This window comes from Filicampus tigris, chromosome 3, assembly GCF_054856515.1.
Source record: "Filicampus tigris isolate MCC_2025a chromosome 3, RoL_Ftig_1.0, whole genome shotgun sequence".
NCBI classification, from domain to species: Eukaryota; Metazoa; Chordata; class Actinopteri; order Syngnathiformes; family Syngnathidae; genus Filicampus; species Filicampus tigris.
In genome coordinates, this window is record NC_141219.1 from 27969517 (window position 1) to 27994200 (window position 24684).

General features: G+C 39.7%; 2 protein-coding genes across 6 annotated transcripts in view; one reads left to right on the top strand and one right to left on the bottom strand.

Annotated features, from left to right (window-relative positions):
* Positions 1-4633, top strand: part of adamtsl5 (ADAMTS like 5) — a 45986-nt gene extending 41353 nt beyond the window's left edge. For all 4 annotated transcript variants that reach the window (XM_086025702.1, XM_086025703.1, XM_086025704.1 and 1 more), the window contains 3 exons: positions 1446-1553; positions 2331-2402; positions 2488-4633. In XM_086025702.1, the coding sequence (XP_085881828.1) occupies positions 1446-1553; positions 2331-2402; positions 2488-2813 (506 nt within the window). In that variant the 3' untranslated portion in view covers positions 2814-4633. The remainder of the gene's footprint in view (positions 1-1445; positions 1554-2330; positions 2403-2487) is intronic.
* A 576-nt stretch (positions 4634-5209) lies between these two features.
* Positions 5210-24684, bottom strand: part of serinc4 (serine incorporator 4) — a 32065-nt gene continuing 12590 nt past the window's right edge. For both annotated transcript variants that reach the window (XM_086025707.1, XM_086025706.1), the window contains exons 2-11: positions 23438-23605; positions 21996-22174; positions 19356-19435; positions 18860-18953; positions 17463-17674; positions 15068-15163; positions 12734-12860; positions 12037-12149; positions 11622-11775; positions 5210-8935 (exon numbers count right to left, since the gene is read on the bottom strand). In XM_086025707.1, coding sequence (XP_085881833.1) covers positions 8728-8935; positions 11622-11775; positions 12037-12149; positions 12734-12860; positions 15068-15163; positions 17463-17674; positions 18860-18953; positions 19356-19435; positions 21996-22174; positions 23438-23605 — 1431 coding nt within the window. In that variant the 3' untranslated portion in view covers positions 5210-8727. The remainder of the gene's footprint in view (positions 8936-11621; positions 11776-12036; positions 12150-12733; positions 12861-15067; positions 15164-17462; positions 17675-18859; positions 18954-19355; positions 19436-21995; positions 22175-23437; positions 23606-24684) is intronic.

Below are 24684 nucleotides of genomic sequence, written 5' to 3' on the forward strand. Positions count from 1 at the left end.
GTCTATGTAACCATAGGATGTATCTGTATGTACAGTATTTATGTATATGCTGCAGCTACGTATGATCTAAGATAAATATTAGCTGGATATGTGCATTTGTGTGTTGAACTTGTTGGTTCAATGTTGCAAGTAGGCGTACTTAGCCAATTCTGACTTTGGGTCGTGAGCCGCATCGCGTCATTCTATGGCTAGACGTCAGCCGAATGAGTGACCCCATGAAGGGCGACTGCTGCCACCGCGGTGCCGCGCAGCTGTGGAGATCTGTGGGAATTGGCCCGCCCAGAGTCGCCGCCGCCGCCGCTGCCCACGCTTGCCGGCCAGGACGAAGCGAGCCGAGGAGCTGAGCGCGAGTGGGGGCAAGCTAACGTGCTATTGCTACGCATCTTTGGCAGCAGGAGGCTACGCGCCATGCGTGCACACATTTTTTTTAATCGGTCGTACTTTGTTTGTAGCTCTTCCGCTCGGCTGACTAGGAATCGAAACTTTGCACCGACATTCTAAAATCTGAACGATTCCGGGTGAACCGGAATGATGGAACCTGATTCCACTCGAATCCGGGGTTTCGGTGCCCAACCCTAAGGGGGACACAGCCGTGCATGTGTCTGCCAAGCAATTCATCCTCAGTGTCAATATTTTGAGGCAGATGTAACGCCTCCTCTACTCTAAAGCTTTTTTTTTTCAAGATAGATGTATAGATCATGGTGACCAGCAGCCTTCATCAATCCAGCCGCTGGTTGCTATGGAAACCTTAATCGCGCAATCAAAAAAATTGACGGTGTCAAAAGGGGGTTGAATTAACTTGGAAAATAACGCGCTAAATTGACAGCCCTAGTTTTTTTCCTTGGATTGACAAGAAATTACTTATCAGTAAGCTGGCTAAAATTTGAACGTAAATGGGTGAATTTTGTTTGAAATTCCTAAAAGTTCAAAATGTTGAATGGGGGACTCACTGAAATTGAAGGAGTCTGCATTAAACCGCTTCATGATGTCGCATGGTCTCTTCTTGTTTCTATCACAGGTGATCTAATGAATTTTTCAAGCCCTGTATGTACAGCAGTGCTGGGCATGTTACTAAAAATTTGCCATCACCTACAGCCGGGGTACCCTTCCGTTTATCTGCCTTTTTGCCTGGCCGGACCAAATAGTAATCGCCTATAGGCCGATTACATAGACGGTAAAAAATGGGCTTCCGACTATGCTTAGTCCGGCTATCTTTTTTTAAGTTTCCCATCTATTGTTTATTGCTTCCGAAATGGGCGTCCGTCATAGGCGGATAGGTGGACCGGTCCGTCACATAGGCGGTATGCCCAGCTCTGATATACAGTACAGTACAGTACAACTCTCGAAATGTTAACATCTCGTGGGGAAATTCAATCTTAATTAGAAGGGTAAGTGACATTTGTACCACCTGGCTTGGTCTGGTGGGTGTCTTTTGTGCCAAGCAGTTGTAAGGCCGCCGAAGCCACCACGGCACCCTTCCCGCCATCCCATTTTGCCTCGCCTGGAACGAGAGGAGAACCACAGAAACCTGCTGCCTCAGCCCTCGCCTGGAAGTAAGTTGATCCTGTCAACATCTGGGCCAATTGCACATCACACTTCGCCAACTCACGCCTAGCAAGCTTTCATACACAATAGGTACACAAAAGTATTTGTACACCTTACCATGACACTTCCAGGAAACAGTGGAGTGTGACTATGGGAATTTTAGTTCATTCATGTGGAGTTCACTGATGTCAGATGAGAGGGCTTAGCCCATAACCTCTGTTGTAGTTCATCTCAAAAGATGTTTGATTGGGTTAGTGGCAAGGATAACAAGTTCTTCAACACCAAGCTTGTCCGACACCATGTCTTCATGGACCTTTGCTCTGATGGATGAATTACTTGATTAGCCTCAAGTTGAAACACGGCATTCTGATTAATTTTGCGTTTGTGGAATATAAGTTAAGCAGCAAAATGCACTCATTTTTAGCCATCTCCGGGGGCAGCCATTTTGTCTTCTGTCGACTGAAAATGACATCTTAACTGCTCACAACGACCAACGACCTGTTTTCTGAATCCGAGCCGTGATTGGTCGTTGTGAGCAGTTGTGATGTCATTTTCAGTCGACAGAAGACAAAATGGCCGCCCCCAGAGATGGCTAAAAACGAGTAGATTAACTCTTATTCCACAAACGCAATATTTATCAGAATGCCCTGTTTCAAGTGGGCTTGCATAGAACATATTCTTGAAAAAAAAGTGTTTGCGTTGACTTCCCCTTTAACACTTTGTCCTCAAAGGTCTTGTGTTAATACTGTACATGTGAGTTGGTTTCTGTTCATTTTAACCTGCAGGGCATTGTGGGAAATGCCGCAGAGTTAAGGGTCGACGAGAGCGCCAGAGGCAGTATTGCCAGAAGGATTTTAGTAAGTCATAGCTTTTTACGTCCTTTGAGTTTGTTTTAAACAATGTCAATTTTAAATATTAAAAAGTACTTTTCCAACCAATCAGTTTTTCGGGCCAGAGTCTTGGGGAAGCTGTACAGAGGAGAGGAGACGCGTTACGACGTCCAGATCCTCCATACTTACCGAAACAGCTTCCGCCTGGAGCACCGTGAGTTCCTTTGGGTCCCGAATGTGTGTGATTGCCCCAACCTGGAGCAGGGCAAGCAGTATATACTGATGGTGCGCCGACACATTAACTACGAGCATACACTAAACCGCATCCTGCTGGAAGAGGACAGTTACGTGGTACCGTACAGACCCAGAGAGGACGAGCTGGTGCGACAACTGGAGAGGCTGTGCAACAAAAGACAACATCGATATCCTGCGGTGTGAACGGACTGACACATGGGATTGTGGCTCAGCTTTTGCTTTTCTGGATGTTGACAACAATCATCAATCCAAGGCCTGATGAATACCAGAGCGTTGTCACTGGAGCGAAATGGCCAGATGAAACTCTCCAAAACACGAAACCAAAGAGACACAAAGTTTATTTAAAAGCGTGCATGGTTTACTATTCCACAGAGCACTTTAGGTGGACGCTTGCCGCCACCTGTAAACACATACCAGAGAGCAGTGACTGAAATAGGCCCATGTCATTGCCGATTTTCTCATCTAGTTAACTTTGTACACAATATTATTTTTGACAACTTTTATGAAAAATCCACCTCTCATCATTTCACAATAGCGGTATCCTATTTAACGAATCTATAGGTTTTGAATGACCCCTTTGTCAGCCTTTAATAAGCATGCGCAAAGGATCTAGAACAAACTAACATCAACAACTTCATTTGGAAAATTCAAACTTCAACTTTATTGTTATATACAGTAGAGGTGCAACCATCAGTCGACATCTAATCGATTATCATATTAATCGATGATTATTTTCATAATCGATTAATCGCTTGGATCATTTCTGAATTTAAAATTCTCCAAATCAACAGCATTTCAGCTTCTCAACAGTAAATATTCTTTAACTTCTGTTGCCCTCCAGGATAGCAGACTGATTATCTTTGTGTTGAAAAAAAAACAAACATCTGCTTTTACGTAGGAAAACAATGAACATTTGTGCCTATTTTCTGACGACCAAACCAGTAACTTCATTTGTTTTCTGCACCTTTCATTTGAAATGATGTCCTGTTTTTGAAAAAAGGCTGGAGATTCAAATATGTTTTTAATCCAATTAATCGATTAAGTGACTAAATAATTGACAGATTAATCGATTATAAACATAATTCTTAGTTGCAGCCCTAATATACAGTATTTCATGCCCTTGTGGTCACTATGAACATCTACCAATATTAAAGTGAAATAAATATAATTACCTCAATAGTCTATGATGACTTGGACAAGTTTATTTATTTTTTTAAAACTGTCAAGAACAATTTATACACAGTGTACAAAGCCTTGCATTGGGGCCGCAATCATATTATATTTGATGTGCACGTCTCAAGTGCAGTGCAGCTAATACACCATCCAAAAAAGACTTCTCTTCTATTTATGTGGCACCAATTTGAAAGTAGAACCAATTTCATGCAAACGTGAATTACATTGAGCTGCAGCTATGATTACAACATGGAACTTCATCAATAAAATGATTAGGGTTTGTGGGGTGGATTTTTCTTTTAACCATCGCTCAATATTTTGTAACATGACTTCAGAATATTTACATTTACATATGTTTATTAGTGACAACCAAAACATCGCTTTGTGGAACAGTTGTGTGAGATCATCAGTGTCACCTGTTGTGTGGTAAATGAGCTCTCCTTTGTTATGCAAAGGCATTGGCTTTATTTGATTCAAGTCACTGATTCACTTGAGAAATCCAACATACAGTGTGGATCTCTATTTTTCAAAGTCATTATCTCATGAGTTCCAAAATGGCATATTGCTTCATAAATCTCATCTGTGTGCCAAAACAATCCATGCAGTATTTGGATGAAAGTTTATTTCAAATAACATAGAGCTCCACTGACATTGAGACAAAACCATTTTTATAACTGTGCAATGTCAGACTGTGGGTTGAATGTTTAAGACTGCATTTATTTAGGCCTCACTATTTCAAACAGCTTCTGTGTGGCGTGTTTCATTTAATGCTTTTATTGATTCAATGTTCTGCTCTCACACACAGTTTAAAGGATCATACAAAAATGAAACACTGTAGTCAATCTTTTTTGTCCCACCTAAACTCATGAAGTCCTCCCCAGAATGACTTTTTGACCATCGCATCATTTTGCTGATTACTCCTCATCAAAACTGTCAAGTACAAAGCAGCTATTTCCAGACCATGATTGCACATATTGAGCTTCTCCAGGAAGCAAACGGGTGAGTTGCCACACAGATGGCGGGACTATCATAAGAGAATGGAGCAAAAATGCTGAACTTCAGCATCAAAGTGTTTCGATTAAAGGAGCAAATTGAAATTTAAAAACAACAACAGCAATTGTGAGTGAGGCTACATTCAAATCTTACTAGCACCTTCACTGCCAGATTAACGGTGTTTTACGAACACTTCCTGAGTTCAGTAGTCCTGAAGAGAAGTTGAAATAATATGATAAAGTCTTAGTGATAGGTATTCATTTTAACCCACTAGCCTGGTAGAAGAATGCCAAGCTGTTGGGTAGGCTGAAGTTGTTAAGACTGTCCTGGACTGAACATCGAAAAATAACTTATGACCATGTCTAATAATGACTGCTATTCATCAGCGACACAAAGACGACAGAACACAAGCATGATTTGCAAGAAGACATTATATTAAAAAAAGAAGAAGAAAACAACATCAAATCTACAACGGTGGATACTTGCTATTGAAGTACGAATAGACGGAACCACTGCTGTTCATCAGCTGGAAGCAAGTCATCACAGGCAGGCTGGGACTCCCTTCAGAAGCAGTGTCACATGTGTGTGACACCAATCAACCTCAACAGGAAATGTCCATTCAGGGTAGGAAATACTTTGATTCGCGATACACTTCACCTTGTTATTTAACAGCAATTTTGCTCTCATAAGAATTCACTAACAAAATGCAGCACACTGCTGCATTCAAACTTGAGCATTTATGTATAGTACTGCATTACTGCGTCGCCCAAGGTAAACACAAGACAACTGAGCAGATTTCTTCCCCCAAAATCCACTGATGGAATAACAAAATTTCAATATTTTTACAATATAATTAGAGACTACTTCTTTCTGAAGGCAAGAGGCAGAAAGCGTCTATCCTTTCTGGATGTATTTTCATTGTGCACTGCTGGCTCGCAATGTGTAAAATCCTCAGGTTAGCAAACGCACAAATATGATGTAAACAAAAACACATTTGAATCTGTATGAGGACTGTTCCTCCATCCATTTTTTCTCATTTCAGTTACCCTGTTCTAAGTCGCAAGGAAGTTGGGAAGGGTGAACTGATCAGCAGTCACTCACACTACAAACAATCTTCTTCTTTGCATATTTATTCATATTTTCCCACATGCATTCCTTTTTAGCTGCCCTGTCATTCAGTAACACTTGAAATTATGCATAGAAGTTTAAAATCCTATTTGGAACACAAAACAAATTGTTCTTTGGCTTTTGGCCAGTTTGTAGATCTGATGTCACGTTGAACATTAATTATACTTGTTGTTTTGGACTAATTTGTTATAATAATGTGGATATTTGCTATTATAATCCAAAGCAGTATTTTTGTTTTGTGATAACGAGACAGTTTAGTGAGTGGATAATATTTACAGTATACCAGGGGGCGGAGCCATGAGTGGGCCTGGGTGTGCACAGGCCCACCCAATGATATTCATGAAAAAATATGTACTTTTACATTTTTAGTGAATTATGAAATTATTTGTGTTTTTTATTTTATTGAATATTAAGAATGGCATACTTGTGGTTGTCTAAGGAAGATCTGAACTTCATATTATTCAGTTTGTCATTTTATTTGAATATACGATGTGTCGGGACAGGAGGATTGTGCCAAGTGAGAGAAATATTCAGGCCCACCCTGATATTTCCAGGGCCACCCATTATCCACGTTCTGGCTCCGCCCCTGCAGTATACCTACAAAAAGTTCGAAAATGAGTAAGTTCTCTTAGTGTTTAGCATTTATATTAATTGACTGAACTTCTTAAACTTCTGACCAAAGCAGACAATTTGTGTTTGTTAACAAATGCCTCTTGCTAATACTAACAATCAATTCTACCACAAAACTGTAGGGGGGGTCATAGGGCATACATATCCCCTACTGTTGCTTTAGGAAGTCAAAAAATATTTACAACAATATATTCTATGCATCTCCTTTAGTCTAAACACAGCATTGTGATTAATATTGTGTTAGTGGAATACGAATTAAGCAGAACATCCACCTGTTCTTATCCATCACAGGGGGCAGCCATTTTGCCATTTGCAGTCAGCTGAAAATGACATCACAGTCGCTCAGGGCTCAGGTATCGAGCAATCATGGCTCACCTGTTTTCTGACTTTGGTCATGCGACGTTTTGCGAGCTGTAGCAAAATGGCTGTGCCCTGAGATGGATTAAAAAAAGCAGGTGAATGTTGCTGCTTAATTCATATTTCACTCAGGCAATATTAATCAGAATGCCGTATTTAGACTAGTGGGGCCACATAAAACACATCAATGATAAGACAATTTTTTGACTCGACTTCCCTTTAAAGAGCCTCTGTCGTCACTTAATTTGAAATATGAATATGACACACTGTGAACATGCAGATATTCACTGAAGCTTAATATATTAATTTGAGTGTTATCAACTGGGTTTCAATTATGGTGACACAAAGTAGAAAGTGAGGGTGCAGATGTTCTACTCTGGACACAAGAAGTGTAACATTATGATGTAGACAAATTTCATGACAGGTTCATACAACTCCATTTGAAAAAATATTGGATACCAGTTTAAATTAGTAGAAACATTGAATGGCCTTTTCACGAATATGTTGTAGAAACGTCTGATTAATAATTGTGTATTTTTATCTGTTTTTTTTTTTCTTGTTAGTATTTGAGTCAAAATGATCATTTCATTTCTACAAAATGAAAAATCATAATTGGAATGTGCGTCTCCAGCTTGATTGAATGGCCCCCAGGGGGCGTTTGTGCCATTGTGTGAGAAAACGCAGCCGTCTTATTTGCCATCCAATGGAAGCGGCTCTCCTCATTAATCATGTAAAGTTGACCACTGTGGAGTGGGCACTCACCATGTGTGACAACCCCACCAGGCCCCATAATTGTGCCGTAGTCAGGGTGGGCGCTTATAAAAATGTTTTTAAAATAATAATAGTAATAATTTGTTCAATGAATTGATCTCTACAAGGATTCAGAGGGTTTGATGCATGCTGTTGTCATATTTATGGATGAAATAGGATGACATTCAGCACAGGGATGTCTGCCTGCGCCTCGATCAAACCCACCAAAATCGCTTTACACCACCTGCGCCACAACTTAGACCTGCTTTTGGCTGGTCTTAATTCTATTTTTTTTTTTTGCCACCAAATTGTCAGGTGTGCCAGGGTGTTGTAATTGAAAACAAATTTGGTCCGCCAAAATGCCCAGCAAGATGCAATACGTTCTGCCAAATTTCCAAACACAGTAAACTTAAGTAGACTTGCCCCAGCCCAAAAATCAAGATGCCGTGCCACGATTTATGCTGTGCACACATGCCCCTGTCTATGAAAATAGGGCCCATCGTGTCAAAGCATTAACCGTTTGAGAACTGTTTAACATGTAAAGTGTATAAAATACTTTATCTAAAATATTATGTCCAGTTGTCTTAAAAAAAAGAATAAGTAAATAGCTGTACATACTGTATGTCATGAGCGTGGTACCATGTTATCACCGATCAGCCACGACCAGACCAAAAATGGCTAACTTCTGGCTTGAAGCAAAAATACAATAAAATTGTCTTTTTAAAAAGGACAAAAGAAGACAGGTAATGTCACAGTGGTCTTGTGTTGTGTTTTTACAATGATGTAGGAATTCTGTGTGCACCTATTCACTGTACAGTATTTGCCACCACCATACAGCGTGGCAGTGCGCCTCTTCGGTTCACTTTGGCAATTCATACAGTCAAGTCTTCATTAACTTTGTGACATTAGATGTTTCACAGAAGTCATGTTGGCCCACTGATTAGACCGCCTCACAGCAATGTGAGTCTTTGACCTGTGAACCGTATGACCTCCATCCGTGACACCTCGACGGGGCATTCCTGAAGAGGAACGGACTCACGTGACCTCCCATCCTCCATGCTGTATGTCAGACGCTGACGGTGACGTGACGGGACGACGGCGAGCGTCGTTTGATGCGGGATCGGCGGGGTCTGGAATCATTTTGGCAGCTGCACAGTGGAGCCAGCAGCAGCCAGAGGTAGAGGATAACACAGGCCCAGCACGATGACATCTTCACCCAGAAAGTAGACCAGCTCCCGTGGGTGAAGGTGGTCTCCAGCACCGCCGACTCATAGCTGGAGGAGGAAATGCAATTCAAATCTCAGCTACAGAACAAACAACTCAACTTTACCCTTGTTTATATATATATATATATATATATATATATATATATATATATATATATATATATATATATATATATGTATATATATATATATCCTCACAAGGGTCGCACTGGAGCCTATCCCAGCCGTCTTCGGGCAGTAGGCGGGGGACACCCTGAATTGGTTGCCAGCCAATCGCAGGGCACACAGAGACAAACTTCCGCACTCACAATCACACCTAGGGGCAATTTAGAGTGTCCAATTAACTTACCATGCATGTTTTTGGAATGTGGAAGCGATATTTACTTGAGCAAAATCTTGGAATTAATGTGGAAAAATATACAAATAAATTTAGACTGTTCAAATAGCTTTCTTTGATCTTTGAATACGATTCTTTTCCTGTAAAATACAACAGTTGAATGATAAACATACAAGACGTACAACTAATATGGTATTTGAATTTGGCTTTGCAAAGTGTGCGAATTATTTTAGATTTCTCCAATGAGCCGTCAAACAAATGTTTAAAGTAAAACTACGTAAAAGTCCGTCTTTGCGGCAGTGACCCTCCTCTAAGTTTGGCTGCAGAGTGAGCAGAGGTCAGCTGCTACAGGAAGTAAATAAAACTGAGTTAACCTTTGTAATGTGTTAGAAAGTTGTGCACATCTTTAGTCTTTGAGGGTCAAATTTGACCCATGATTTAATTCAGCCTGAAAATTAATAAAAACACTAGTTATCATTCAATATTATGTTTGTATTCATATCCATGGAAACAAAATTTTATTTTTTGGCTCCACAGAAATTTTATCCAACAATGTACCACTTTTGTTCAATTACAAAAACTATTTAAATTCACTAACTATGTTTCCTATAGTAATAAAATGAGTAATTATACTATCCACATCTTAAACTAATGTTCAAGTAACTCTACCCCAAAAATTATTTTATTTATTAGTAATTTTTTTTAGTGCTTTATAAAATGTAATTTAATCTGCATAATGAATGGTTTAACTGTGACAGCCCTATCCAGCAATGTTGATCTTACTACTGATTACAGGCCGAGATAATTTTCACATGGCGTAACGCACCTCTGGTCATGGTTGCGGCCATGCTGGAGTTGTATACAGTTTTATACATTTGATGAAATAGTGAATTAGTGGGCGGTTTGGCTGCAACAATAAAATGGGAGGGACAAAGTGTCATTTCACCGTTTACCAGCACCCATTTGGAATCAAGGCGAGAGGACAGAACATGTGTCAAGAAAGAGACAGAGATTGTGGCTTCACGATTCAGCAGAGCTTTTATCATACCCGGTCCATATACAGTACAGCTGTATTTGTTGGGACACTCCTTTGAAGGTAAGCTTTAACATTTGCTCCTGAACTTGAACACTTAAATAACTGGAAATCTTCATGATAATAATTTATTACTACAGGCATTTTGGTGTAATGGAATAAACATTATTTTGATATTAATAACCATAATAATTTATCGAGCCTATACCATAACCACAACATCATTAGGGAGAATATTGACGTAAATCTTTGCATCTGTCGATATAAGAAGAGGCAAACATTAAAAGGGGAAAATATTTTTTGGGAAGAATATGTTCTATGCAGGCCCACTTGTTGAAACAAGGCATTCTGATTAATGGAATTGGAATGCAATGATTTGTGGAACATGAGTTAAGCAGCAAAACCCACTCGTTTTTAACCATCTCTGGGGCGGCCACTTTGTCACTTCCATCGACTGAAAATTACATCACAGATTCTCGGGGCTCGGGCGGCACGGTGGTCGACTGGTTAGCACGTCCGCCTCACAGTTCAGAGGTCGTGGGTTCGATCCCAGCTCCGGCCTCCCTGTGTGGAGTTTGCATGTTCTCCCCGTGCCTGCGTGGGTTTTCTCCGGGCACTCCGGTTTCCTCCCACATTCCAAAAACATGCATGGCAGGTTAAATGATCACTCTAAATTGCCCCTAGGTGTGATTGTGAGTGCGGATGTTTGTCTCTGTGTGCCCTGCGATTGGCTGGCAACCAGTTCGGGGTGTCCCCCGCCTACTGCCCGAAGACAGCTGGGATAGGCTCCAGCACGCCCCGCAACCCTTGTGAGGAGAAGCGGTACAGATAATGGATGGATGGATGGATTCTCGGGGCTCAGATAATGACCAATCATGGCTCAGCTTGAGAAAACAGTGATTGGTTGGTACCTCAGCCCTGGGAAACTGTGATGTCATTTTCAGTCGACAGAAGTGACAAAATGGCCGCTCCCAGAGATGGCTAAAAACAGGTGGCTTATTTCTTGTTCCACAAACACAATATTTATCAGAATTCCTTGTTTCAACTAGTGGACCTGCATAGAACATATTTTCTGACAAAAAAAAAAAGTTTGGTTTTACTTCGCTTTTAAAGCCCTTGTCAAATCAGCTGTTTGTTGCTTTTGAGGAGAATTTGAAATGTAAATCTGTGATGGTTCATTTGAGAAAGTCCTGTAAACATGCAATTTATAATTTATCGCAATTTTTCAAAGCCGGAAAAGGCCGAGCCGTATTCCAGCAATGCGGGAGATAGCGTGCAAAGAGCCCTTCAAGGTGGCCTTAATATGTAGGATCGACAGTTCCATAGTTTACGAAAGTTGATCAGCAAAGCTGTCATTGACTAACCTGAACCAGTTGGTGAGGGTCATCATGACATAAAGTGAGGCCAAGAAGAAGACGAAATGGAAGAAGAAGTAGCTGTAGGCCACTCTCTGTGTCTCGTTATGAATAACCTTCTGACAGCCTTTGTCGTCATCATCAATCCCAAATTCTTCCTCAACTGAAAGAGGATGAAAAGAAGCCCAAGGATACATGATGAATCAAGTCACAAAGCAGAACACAGCAAAATAGAAAAGTTTGGTCAATATTTTGTAGTGACAATTTTGACAATCTGTTAGCCATAAAATGCATGACTGCCTCCATCTTCTGCCATTAGCACAACATCACCTTCCCACAAAGCTACTTGACATGACTGTGTGGTAACGATGAGGAAAGTGGCCTATAGTGAAAACAAAAGCATGATTACTGCCCCGATACAAACCTTCCTCCTCCTCAGGGCAGCAGAAACAGCAGGTGGCTTTCTGGAACTCATAACGGTAAACTTTGATCATCCAGAATGGACCAAATACCTCTGCAAGGTAGGATGCTTCATTGCTAAGGAAAAATAGAACACATAACATTCATTTCTACCACATACCTCCCTAAAGAAATGCTTGAACTGGAAGTCAACCCAAACATATTTTTTCAAGAATATGTTCTATGCAAGCCCACTAGTTGAAACAAGGCATTCTGAAAAATATTGCGTTTGTGGAATAAGAATGAATCCACCCGTTTTTAGCCATCTCTGGGGGCGGCCATTTTGTCACTTCTGTCTACTAAAAATGACATCAAAGTTGCTCAGGCCTCATGTAACGACCAATCACGGCTGACCCATTTTCTGAAGCTGAGCCGTGATTGGTTGTTACCTTAGCCCTGAGCAGTTGTGATGTCATTTTCAGGTGACAGAAGTGACAAAATGGCCGCCCCCTGAGATGCCTAAAAAGGGGTGGATTCATTCTTATTCTACAAACACAATATTCATCAGAATGCCTTGTTTCAACTAGTGGGCTTGCATAGAACATATTCTTGAAAAAAATATGTTAGGCTTGATTTCCCCATTTAACATGTGATCCACTATACTTTTCGTGCAATGTTGTATGGCATCATGTTAATGGTGTGCGTGTGATTTGTGTCCTTACCATGCAAAAAGAACACAGCAGTACATGATTGCAGCTCCAATGATGGCCACAGCATTGCCCTCATTCTGGATCCCATCTTGCCCCACGCTGGGGTAACATACTGTCATGTTCATGTCCTGATACACAACTAACAGAGAGGAACAGACCGTATACACTTAGTGTGGTGTCTCATAAAGGCGGACTTGTCTTTTGGTCGCTTATAGAGTTTCTGCACTGTGAAATAACAGATTGAAATGTACCATCGGGAAATGTACTTTGCAGTTGTTCAAAACTCTCAAACGTTCGTGTATCACTTGACATGCATGTTAAAGACGCTTCTGTTGTCAGTCCAATATTGGGACATGAGTGCACAAAATTTGACCTCTACATCTCGCCCATCACATACTTTGACACTGAGTTGTCAGGACTGGGAGAGAGCGTCTTAACTTTCTGAGTTGTCTTTTCTGTTGCACCTCAGATGCAGTCATAGAAAAGTTTGTGTGTCTCTGTGGTGGGAGGGGCTGTATATGTCCATGTGTGGCTGTTTATTTGTGCGTCTTAGTTGTCCGTGCATGCGTTTCATGTATCCAAATGGCAATATAAATATGTTTGTGCATTGCGGTTACTTCTTTCCGTTGAAGGACCTTTAAAAAAAAAAGACCATATATAAGTGTGTGTATGTGCGTGTTCGTGTGTATAGTAATAGAGCACAATAAGCCTTCCGGGGACAGACAGGCGAACAAAGACCAGAGTCAGTAACACTAATGGACCACTTTGGTTAACGCATATATAACCACACAAGTACACACACACAACACTAACAGGCATGTGCAAGCACAAAAACGCGCACACACGCACACACACATGCACATATACTGTAGCTCTGGTAAAGTTCAGGAAAATGGAAAAAGTTTTGGGCCCTGAATGTGAAGCTAAATGTTTTTTTTCTCCACAATCTTGTGTTAAAACTGAGCTTTCTTCACCTGCATGAGACCAACTAATTGCAGATTTTATACAGCATGTAATGAGTTTTGTGCCTGTGTTATTATGTTGTCAATGGATTCAAGTGGAATGCGAAACAAATATCCGTCAGTCTAGTCTCGCCACAGGCTACCAGCCCAGCATGCATGTCAGAGCACATCTCATCTCAGATGATCTGTGTGTGTGTGTGTGTGTGCTTGTGTGTGAACACCTATGTGCATGCCACCTTGGAAAAGGGGCCTCTGACAAGAAGTTTCACTAAATGTATAATATTACTAGGAGAATTACTATGAAAGATTTGCCAAGTATAATGTAAAATGTTGGCTCGTGTTGACACTTCATAAACAAACGTACCTTAACAGCCCCCTCAATCTTAATTCTCAAACTTTCGGTCAACTCTCGGCTTCTAACTACCTGGGAACAGTTTGGCCACATCTTGTAGAATATCAGAAAAAGGGAACCTACTGTAGCTGCAAAGAGCAAATAACATTTTCTTCCATGTTTACAGTATCTGTAGGAACAGTATTCATATTGCCAATCTGGTATGTAAACTGTACCATTAGGACAGGAAGGCTCCCCAGCGTGTCATTAAAAGTGCACAACACATCCGTGGAGAAGCCTTCTCATCGCTACGCCACATACATGACAGCCATGCAGCACGTGCCACAAAAAGGGCAGAACACACACTTTTCAAACTTCTCCCATCTGGCAGACGCAACGGGAGCGTCACAGCCAGAACAACATGAGTAAAAAACAGACTCCTGAACAAATGACATCACAGTCCGTCACCCACACCGTGCAATGATCCTGCTGACTTTAATGTTTACACTGCGCAATACCTCTGCGACCGGCAGTACTCGAAAAGTCGAATACCTGCATCTTGGCGCATTATATGCTGTACGTATTTTTTCTTTTGCAGTAACTAGACCACTACTACTGCAGAACTGAAATACACGGTCCCTTTTTTTTTTTTTTTTTTTTTTTACTTGCCATCGTTTTTTTATTGTTCTTATATATACTGCCTAGTCCCCCACCCTTTTTCTCCACTGTTTTTCTTTCACTATTTAAAATTGCTCTTTTATAGTATATCTTTTATATTCTCTGACAGCACGCCTGAATACTGCAATAAACGACTTCACCCATCCATGGCTGTGGTGTCCTTGAGCAAGGCACTGGGACTATTAATTGCTCCCCAGTGTGTGCGTGTGCATGTGCGCGCGTGTGTGTGTGTATGCGTACGTGTGCAGTTGTTGTACTCATAACTCAATGTGATGGGTTGAAAGCAAGACAAATTTCGTGACTATGCATGTAGTGTGTGAAATTTTGATGAATGAAAATGGTTATTAGTCTCTTCTTCAGTTGAGTTGAGCTCACCTTTTTCTGGAGGGCGACTAGACAATGCAGAAAAAGTGAGATACATGACATAACAGCTGATGATGGAGGCCTGAAGGAGCCCCGATCGAGGTTGCTCTGTAAAGATATAGAGAGCATCCTGTCAAAATTCCCTACATTTCAAAGAACAATTAAAAGAAAAAAATTACAGTAAAAATAAAACGTGTGTGTCTTCACCTTACAAAAGTAAGAAAAAAATACAAATTTTATTGAGTAAATTGATACTTTTCATACAGTGAAAATGATTGAATGCTTCGATTACACTGGTCAACATTTTTTTAAATATCTTAATAATAATAAAAATAATTTAAAATAAGATTTGATATAAACAATACATTACAATTTTATTTTATTTTTTTAATTATATATACAAATGAAAATCTTAGGTTCAGCAACAGTTCAATTTTTTTTCCCCTGAAACATCATACCTATAAATTACAACGCATAGGGAAATACTGATATCCGAAAAACCTGATGTGATAGAAAAAAGTAAAGCCATTTGACCAGTGTTATTCAAGAATTAACACAATGGGGTAACTCCCAATGGGACACACGGGTGTGGGCACACACGCGCACACACACATTTTGTTTGATTTGTTCGATTGTTGTTAAACTTGAAAAATATAAAGGTAAAACAAGAATTCGACAGAAAACAAAGTATCACAAGTACAAATAAATTGTCTTTGAATTTAAATCAGACAAAATGCATAATCTTTTGCACCACTCAAATTAAACACCAAGTCAAAATCATTGTCGACTCTATTGAAATAGAAAGAGTAAATGAAATTCTATTTCTTGGCGTTGTTATTGATGCAAAATTATGCTAGAAATCTCAAATAGAAAATGTTAAAAGCAAAATATCTAAAACTATAGGTATCCTTTATAAAACCAAGGATCTCCTAAAAAAAGGAATCCTTATACACATTATACTGTTCATTATTAGACCATATCTGTCTACGTTCATCCGTATGTATATACAGTACATATGAAACAAATACTCAGCCTACAAGATACAAGAAAAGAGCCATACAAATTATCAACAGTTCAAATTGTACAGAACCAAGCAATCCATTATTTATCAAATTAAATACTCTCAAATTCTTTGACTTAGTTGAATCTAAAAGAGAACAAATGATGTACAAACTGCAAAGCATACAATAATCAACTTTGCCACGGTATTCAGAAGTTGTTCAAAATCAGAGAGGGTTGCTGTTACAACTTAAGGGGTACAAGTGACAAAAAATTAAAGATAAGAACTAATATAAAGAAAATGTGTGTCTCTGTTAAAGGTGCTAATTTATGGAATAATTATGCTAATGAATTGATAAGGTGTGAATCACTGGCAGTGTTTAAAAGGAAGTTTAAAAATATAGTGTTGCAAAATTATATAAATCAAGGATAAATATGAATAATATAGATATTTAATCAACATATCGCTGGCGTCGGGCCAAAACCTCCAAATTACCGCAGTCACTTTTCAGGAGAGCCCAAAAATGGCAAATTTGTTTGTTCAATCATTTGCATTGCATCGTGAAAGACATCAAACCATTTTCAACACTTTAGATTGGTCAGAAATGTGTGAAAATAGCACCCACGCAGCGACTGACCAATTGTATATATTTTAAAAAAAATATGAAATTCACCAGAATGTGACTTATTAGGTTTTGGCAGAATGTGACTTATGAGGTTATTAAAATAACCTACTAGATATGTGAACAAAGGGGTAGGACTAGATAAGTGTTGTACTTCTTCCTACTCCCTTTGAACATGTGAACCGAGTTGGTCAATGACATCTACTGATTTTCTTTTCTTTCCTTTCTTTCTTCCAATTTTTGTTTTTATTTCAAAATGTGTTTATCGCTTTAATCAATCAATCAATCAATCAATTTGTTCCAATGCATATTGTGGACATTTATGTACAGTATTGAGTCAAATCAGATTGCCATAATTCATTTCAGTTTGCATGAAAGTAACCTTATTTTTCTTATTTCTTTTTCACAATCAAATGTTTATTGTTCACGCATCCAAAGCAGCTGAAATGCAATTAAACGTTTAAAAGTGAAACAAATATTTGTTATATGGACCTTATGATTAGAATGGTTATTAAAAGGGAAATGCCTCAAAATGGCAAAAGTCAGTCTATTGAAGATGAATGTTTCTTTGGCAGCTGATGTTTAAATCCAACATGTTCAGGCCCAACAGGCCTGCTGTGTTTTTCAAGGGAGAAAAAGATAACATTAGCCTACTTCTAATTATTATTATCTGTAGCGGCAGTAGTTTCAGTGGGGGGACATGTTTGCGTAGCTGGAGTTGGCCAAAGTGTTATTTAGTAACCGTGAGCCGATGACAGACGTAGAAGTGTATTTGGTGGACTCACTCTGTTTTACGCATGGTGTGACAGCAATGAAGGACATGAGGCAGCAGAGTCCCAAGTTGATCCACAGCAGGGCCTTGTTGAATTGGCAGGCGATGGGGTGTGTGTAGTATTTGTACATGAAGGTAAAGGCCATCGTGGCGATGGTGTAAAAGAAAAGGGTGGCGCACATCACCGCCAAATACCAACGTTTATTTTCTGCTGCTCCAGTAAGCCTAAAAGCAGGACAGAGTACAGTTGAGGTAAAAGATGGCTTCAAATGCAGATCCCTGTGTTCACATCAATGAAGTAACAGGCCATGAATCAAGGAATTTTTTTGGGCTTGTATTGAATAAACTAGATGTCACTATTTTATCCCTAAAATCTTTTTCTTAGAACACTCCCTTCTAACAAAAATAGCGCACGTCTCTGTCATTGCTATGGTCACTCCAGATTGCCGGGTTACTTTAGAGCAAACATCATCTCTCACAGATTGGTGTACAGTTCCTTTTTAATGGCTTAGTTTGAATGGGAAAATTGTGGGTATTTGAGGATTTGCCTTGGGAAAAGTCCTGAATGAACAAATCCTCTTAGCTGTTGTATTGACAACGCCATGTCACTGCAGATTTGCCTCAGTGTGAAGGCCAGGAAAAACAGCAAGAGTGGGATACAATAAATCGCATCTGGGACAATGGATGCCCACTGAATGAAGACAAAAGAAACACGCCCCCCTAAATATAGCTTGGGAAATGATTGATTTCTTTGTTCTGTAAGCTTGTTTATTAAAAATGGTGCCACATTTGTGAGCAATGTGCATTTGTGAGATGAGCAACAGCTGAGTACGGTATGTGTGTTGCACTGCTGGAAAAATTGCCAGATTTTATCTGCCAATGTCAAAAAGATTATTTTGCTCTTGCCATTGACTCTTGTTTGATATTTTGACTTAGATTGGATGATTGAAGTTTGAATAAACAAGACATATTGGCCTTAACAATCGGGAACTTTGAACTATCTGAACTGTGTGTGTGTGTGAATGTGAGTGTTAATGCTTATTTGTCTTTGGCAAAAGTAGAACACATACAGTAGAGTAACAAACTGCTACACTGAAAAATAATGGTGTGTTGAATTTAATTAATTTTATTTTACCAACGGTTGCACAAAATTGAATCACCTGTATTTAGATCAATTTTAAAGTAGATGTAGAGTGTGCTTAGAACATATATCTGGATCCAGATTTATTTTGTGCAACCACTGGACGAAATAAAATTGAGGAAATTCAACACACCATGTTTTTCAGTGTACCCAGATAAATTATCGGATTTGAACTCTGCTACAAAGGATGCATATAATATTTGCAACGTTAATAAACATATCCTTGTATTCTGGAGTAGTATGTTTGTTCATTCACAGGCCACACTCACCAGTTTTTGTTCCAGGTGTGTGCAAAAGCTGTGATGAGGATAAGTTGAATGAGGATGAAGGCAAATCCTCCCACCACACCAACGTAATGCCAAGCTAGGTATCAGGGAAAAAGAGAAACTCAAAATCATCCATGTGACTTTTTTCACAAGGTCATGGTGGCTGATGCTACAGTACACATACGTATGTACTGTAGCTCGGGAGGGGTCGCCAACTGCGGTCCACAAGGGCCCCTATTCTGAATGTTTTTGATGTTTCCTCATCCAACACACCTGATTCAATTGATCAGGATTGTTATGAGGATTCTCCAGAGCAGCTGATCGTTTGAATCAGGTGTGTTGGTGGAGGGACACATCGAAAACATACATGATGGGGGCCCACCGAGGACCGGAGTTACCCCTGCTGTAGCTCAAAACATGACGCATCAATTCACAACTAAGGCTATCCTTTGCTGCCCTCTAGTGTTTTCACAAAGAATGACAGTACGTTTCTTCTCACCATGGAGGAATGATTCTGTTGGGATGAAGAAGGCAGCAGCACACATCCCAAGCAAGGTGATAAGTTTCAGGAACCAGAAACTGGGTGGTGAAATAAAGAAAAATTGATGAGTTACACAGAAAATTGATGACCTAAATGGTTAATCTATGATATGTGTCTTACACAAGGGGCTGGCGTTGTTTTTTTTCTCCTTTCTATTAAGCACTGAGCGGTGAACATTTGTGAGTGTTTGTTTGTAAAACTCAAGGTGGCTTGATTATACATTAAACGTAACAGATTATCAATAAATTACACCTTGTATGGTGTTTGGGTCTGTGGGGCCCGTTTTCAGATTTTATCAAAAGAAAATGACACAAGGCATATCTGAAACCATCTCCTCATAGCGATAACACACTGTAACGGGATCTCCTTTTTATTTTTTTTACATTTTTTTTTTCAAATGAGGAGCACATTCATTCATAAATGTGATCCAACAAAGGTATAAGGCAAATATTAACAATGTTTGCTGTTCATATGACTTGAAGTTGGGACCAGAATTTTATCAGAAAATTATTTGATTGGGTTGACCTGAAAACCGGCGGCACGGTGGTTGACTGGTTAGCACGTCCGCCTCACAGTTCAGAGGTCGTGGGTTCAATCCCTACTCGGCCTCCCTGTGTGGAGTTTGCATGTTCTCCCCGTGCCTGCGTCGGTTTTCTCTGGGTACTCCAGTTTCCTCCCACATTCCAAAAACATGCTTGGTAGGTTAATTGATCCCTCTAATTTGCCACTTATTGTGAGTGCGGATGTTTGTTTGTCTCTGTGTGCCCTGCGATTGGCTGGCAACCGATTCAGGGTGTCCCCCGCCTACTGCCCGAAGACAGCTGGGATAGGCTCCAGCATGCCCGCAACCCTTGTGATGATTAGCGGTATAGATAATGGATGGATGGATGTTCCGAAAACCCAAAACTCTAGCGAGTCCACCAGACTCATCAAGACTGGCTGAGTAACAAAAATACGAACACCACACAAGGGTTAAGCAGCCATGGCCTCATAGTGAGTCTGCATTTATACTAATGTAATGATGTAGAAATAAAATACTACAGTTTACTAATGATTTATAAACAAATTATGACCACATTATAAACTTTATTATAAACAAGGACACTTTATAAGGACACTCTAATATTCGGAAACTAACCCCGAAATACATTATGTGTGTGTGCTGGTCATTGATCTTTTGAAGCCAGTTAATTTTTGTGGAGCAGAATTTTTAGTATCTTCTTTTGTTTCTTTAGCACAGGAAATTTGCAACCGAATCAACTGCTTTGTTTTACATAAAACATTTATTAGATATGATATGTACAGTATATAGGGAGTTGATAAAGCAACCAAATTCTATGAATGGATTATTTGATATTTATACAGCATTTCTAGTATCACATAATTACAAATTGAACCTAAATTCTAATCGTGAAAGGTTTGCATATAAAAACACTACAGCCTTTACCTGTAACCTCCACATGACATTTTTTTCTGATGAAAGGTCACCATCAGGGCACTAGACCACTTTGTGCTCAATAACCTTTGCCAAAGAACCTGAAATCTTTCATCATGGCCCAGATAAGACTACTCTGAGCAGATTAACACCAGAGACGGTCAGCAACCCAGCATGTCAAAACCTAATCCAAAGCACGTCACAGCCCTAATCGACAGGCGGGTGCAGAAAGTGTGACAACAAAGAGTTTAAAATAGACCAGCTGGAGGTCAGGTAAAGCTGTGGGGACAAACACTTTCCCATTATAGAGTGTAGTAAAGCATACCTGCGTTCATGGCCAACGAGGCTACGTCATGAGAGTGGATTCAAAGGAAAGGCACAGAAAACAAGACCAAATTCTAACATAAACTCAAATTCATGACGGTTTGACAGCAGCAAGACTGTAAACCGCCTCAATTCCAAACTGTCAAGATTACCTGAACGATCAATGATTTTTACTTCATTTTCTCTTTACTCGTAAGATGTTACCTATATCTATTTACAGTATTATATTCAAAGTATTTCGTTTTGTTTTGTGAGGAAAAATTGGCACATTTAAGCCCTCTGCAACGGTTTTACAGCGGTGATGAAAATAAAGCCGACCAACACGTTTCGAAGGACATTCACGTCTGCGACTTTTTCAGTTTCTCTCTATCACTGTTGCAATTTGCTGATGACACTTTGTGACACTGCGGCCAGTTCCTTCTGTGTCAAGCCTTGCAACGGCAAAGTTCGACCAAACCAGGAAATGGTTTGGTTGATTGAAGGATCAAGCACCTGCTGTGAATTTTGCTGTTTAATTCCTTGATAGACAAAGCCAGTGCATAAAGTACTCAAAGAATTAACACTTTGTCATGGCCAGTCAAAAGTTTTGAAAAGGTCCAATTAAATTAACAGTTTGTCTATATACAGTCCTTCTATTGCTTTTTGTCACTGGTCGCCCCCAGAGACGGCTAAAAATGGGTAGATTAACTTATTCCACAAACACAACGTTTATCAGAATGCCTTGTCTCAACTGGTGGGCTTGCATAGAACATATTTTTGAAATAAATATGTATGGGTTGACTTCCACTTTAAGGAGTCATATTTGAAGAACAAACAATGAAATGAACAGCAGCACTGACCCATTGTGTACGAGTGCTCTGAAGTCTTGACTTGACTTGACGTCAACAAGGAAGATGGCCATCATTAAGTAGAAACAGGACGTGCCGAAGCAGACTCTGTAGACTGCTGAGTAGCCTACAAGCATCTCACAATGACCTCCACCATGTGCCTGATCACACACCATGTTGAAGAAAGGCACCTGAAAAAAAAAACACAAACGGTATAAGCACATTGCCACAGTCTTTCATGTGGTGGAGGCTGATTCAAATAGAAGCCACCCTGAATAAAACACAAAAACCTTACATAGTTGTTTGTCAAAGGCTTAACTGCAATTAGCATTCTGTTCCATCTTCTGTTTCTTGCCCTCCTTTCTATTGAGGCTGACGTCAGTGTGAAAACAAAACAAGTAGCAATTCCCCAAAAGACTTTCTTTTAAGAGCTAGTCCAATAACATGTAATTTCGAATGGCATTATACCTCATTTACAAGACTTGAAAAGTAATTCTTTAAAGTGTCAGACTTAATATGGCCATACTGTTGCAATGCTATGCACTGTTACTCCGTCTGGCTTGCTGCTTTATGTAATCTGTGGCCACCATTGAGGTTATCCTCATGGGAATTTTTTCTTATTTTGGTACCCCTGCTCAATTTTGTGAGAACAAGAGCTGTACATAGGGCTTGAACATCATCTTTGGCTGACAAAGAGGAATTCAAATGTATGTAACTAAGAAGCAGGGGCGGAGCCCGTGCACACCCAGGCCTACCCAGACTGAGAGACTGCCCACCCAGTGAGATTCATCAAAAAATATATAATTTTACATTTTTAGTAAATTATGAAATTATTTGTGTGTGTTTTTTTTTAATTGAATATTAAGAATGGCATAATTGTGGTTGTCTAAGGAAGATCTGAACTTCATATTATTCAGTTTGTCATTTTATTTGAATATACGATGTGTCGGGACAGGAGGATTGTGTGAAGTGAGAGAAATATTCTGTCCCACCCTGATTTTTCCAGGCCCACCCATGGCCACGTTCTGGCTCCGCCCCTGCTAAGAAGGTCATCAAAATATTAGAAACGGAGCAATTCTATGCAATTGTAAATTACAACAATTAAAAAGAAACATTGTTGATGATGATAATAATAATAACCCAGCTGCGGTACCTCAGTGTGAACATTATTGTCAATGTTTTGTAAGAAGCATCAGAATATTTATTACAGGTTTTGTATTAGAGCTCTTTCAATTGAGCATGTTTACCAAATACATTGTATATATAAAAAGTGCAAAGCTGCACTTCCTTGCTGCCTGCAAATCCTTTACTGTTGATAAGAAATGCGTATCATTTACAAACTTGTCAAACAATCAATCATAGTGACGGCGATGATAGTTGACCGAGGGAGTCATTGGTGTGTGAGCCATAACGCCACTTTTGAATAATACACAAAGGTCAAATCCAGTACTCACATTTTCCCTGACGAGTTCAGAGACGGTGCGTGACAGCATGAGGCAGGAGACAGCGCAGCTCATGATGTGGAAGATGGTGTACATGACCCGAGTGCTGGTGGACGATTTGACTGGAGGACAGAAGGCACAGCAGAGCGAGCAGGGAGCAGGCCCACAGCAGCAGCATATCTGGGGAAGAGAGAACACACACAAATACTCAGTCAATGTACAGTAACCTGAAAGACCTTCATCTAGAAGAGAGGTGGGTCATTAATTTTGCAAAGGGGCCACATGAGAAACTGGAACACTTGCCGAGTTCTTCAATAAATTTCTATGTGTGTCGATATGGTATGTTTTTTTATAATTGGGAATTACACATTTTAAGCAAAACTATAAGCGGTCTTTAAAATTAAATCTTTACACTTGAGAAATTGATAACAGTGATTTTGTGCACCAACTGCCGACTCATGTTAGCCGTTGCTAGTCAGGACTCCCAAATGTTTTGATAAGTGGTAAGTATTATTGAATATTATTGTATAGAATAACAGTATAGTATGGAATATTATTGACAGTGATGTATAATGATACAGTGATGACTTATAACATACTCAATACGTACAGTATATGAAACTGTAGTTTTAGATTCAGTGTTATCAGGCCAAATTGTCCTTCTACTCTTCCATCCACCGTGCAAGAAATAAGTCTGTTGCTAACATTAGTACCAGTGTGGTCTCTTTTGGGGGGAAATTTGTTGCCAGAGGGGTTGGAAAAGTTGCTAAATATAGTGAAAACAACGCTAACTTGCCAACATTGTAGACACAGGTTGTAGCTTTTGCTTGCTACCTTGCTTGTACTAAAATCTGCACGAGGGGCGGAGCCAGAACGTGGCTGATGTGTGGGCCCGGAAAAATCAGAATGGGCCTGAATATTTCTCTCACTGAGCACAATCCTCCCATCTTGACACGTCTATTCAAATAAAATGATCAACTGAATACCGGTAATATGAATTTCAGATCTTCCTTAGACAAGCACAATTGTGCCATTCTTAATATTCAATCAAATAAAAAACAAAAATTCAAAAATAATGCAATAATTTACAAAAAATTTTAAAGTATATTTTTTTTTCATGAATCTCATTGGGTGGGCAGTCTGTCAATCTGGGTGGGCCTGTGCCCACCCAGGCCCACCCATGGCTCCGCCACACTTATGCAATCAAAACAACTTTCAAAATCAAAGCATCACATTTTTTACATTTTACTTCGACTTCA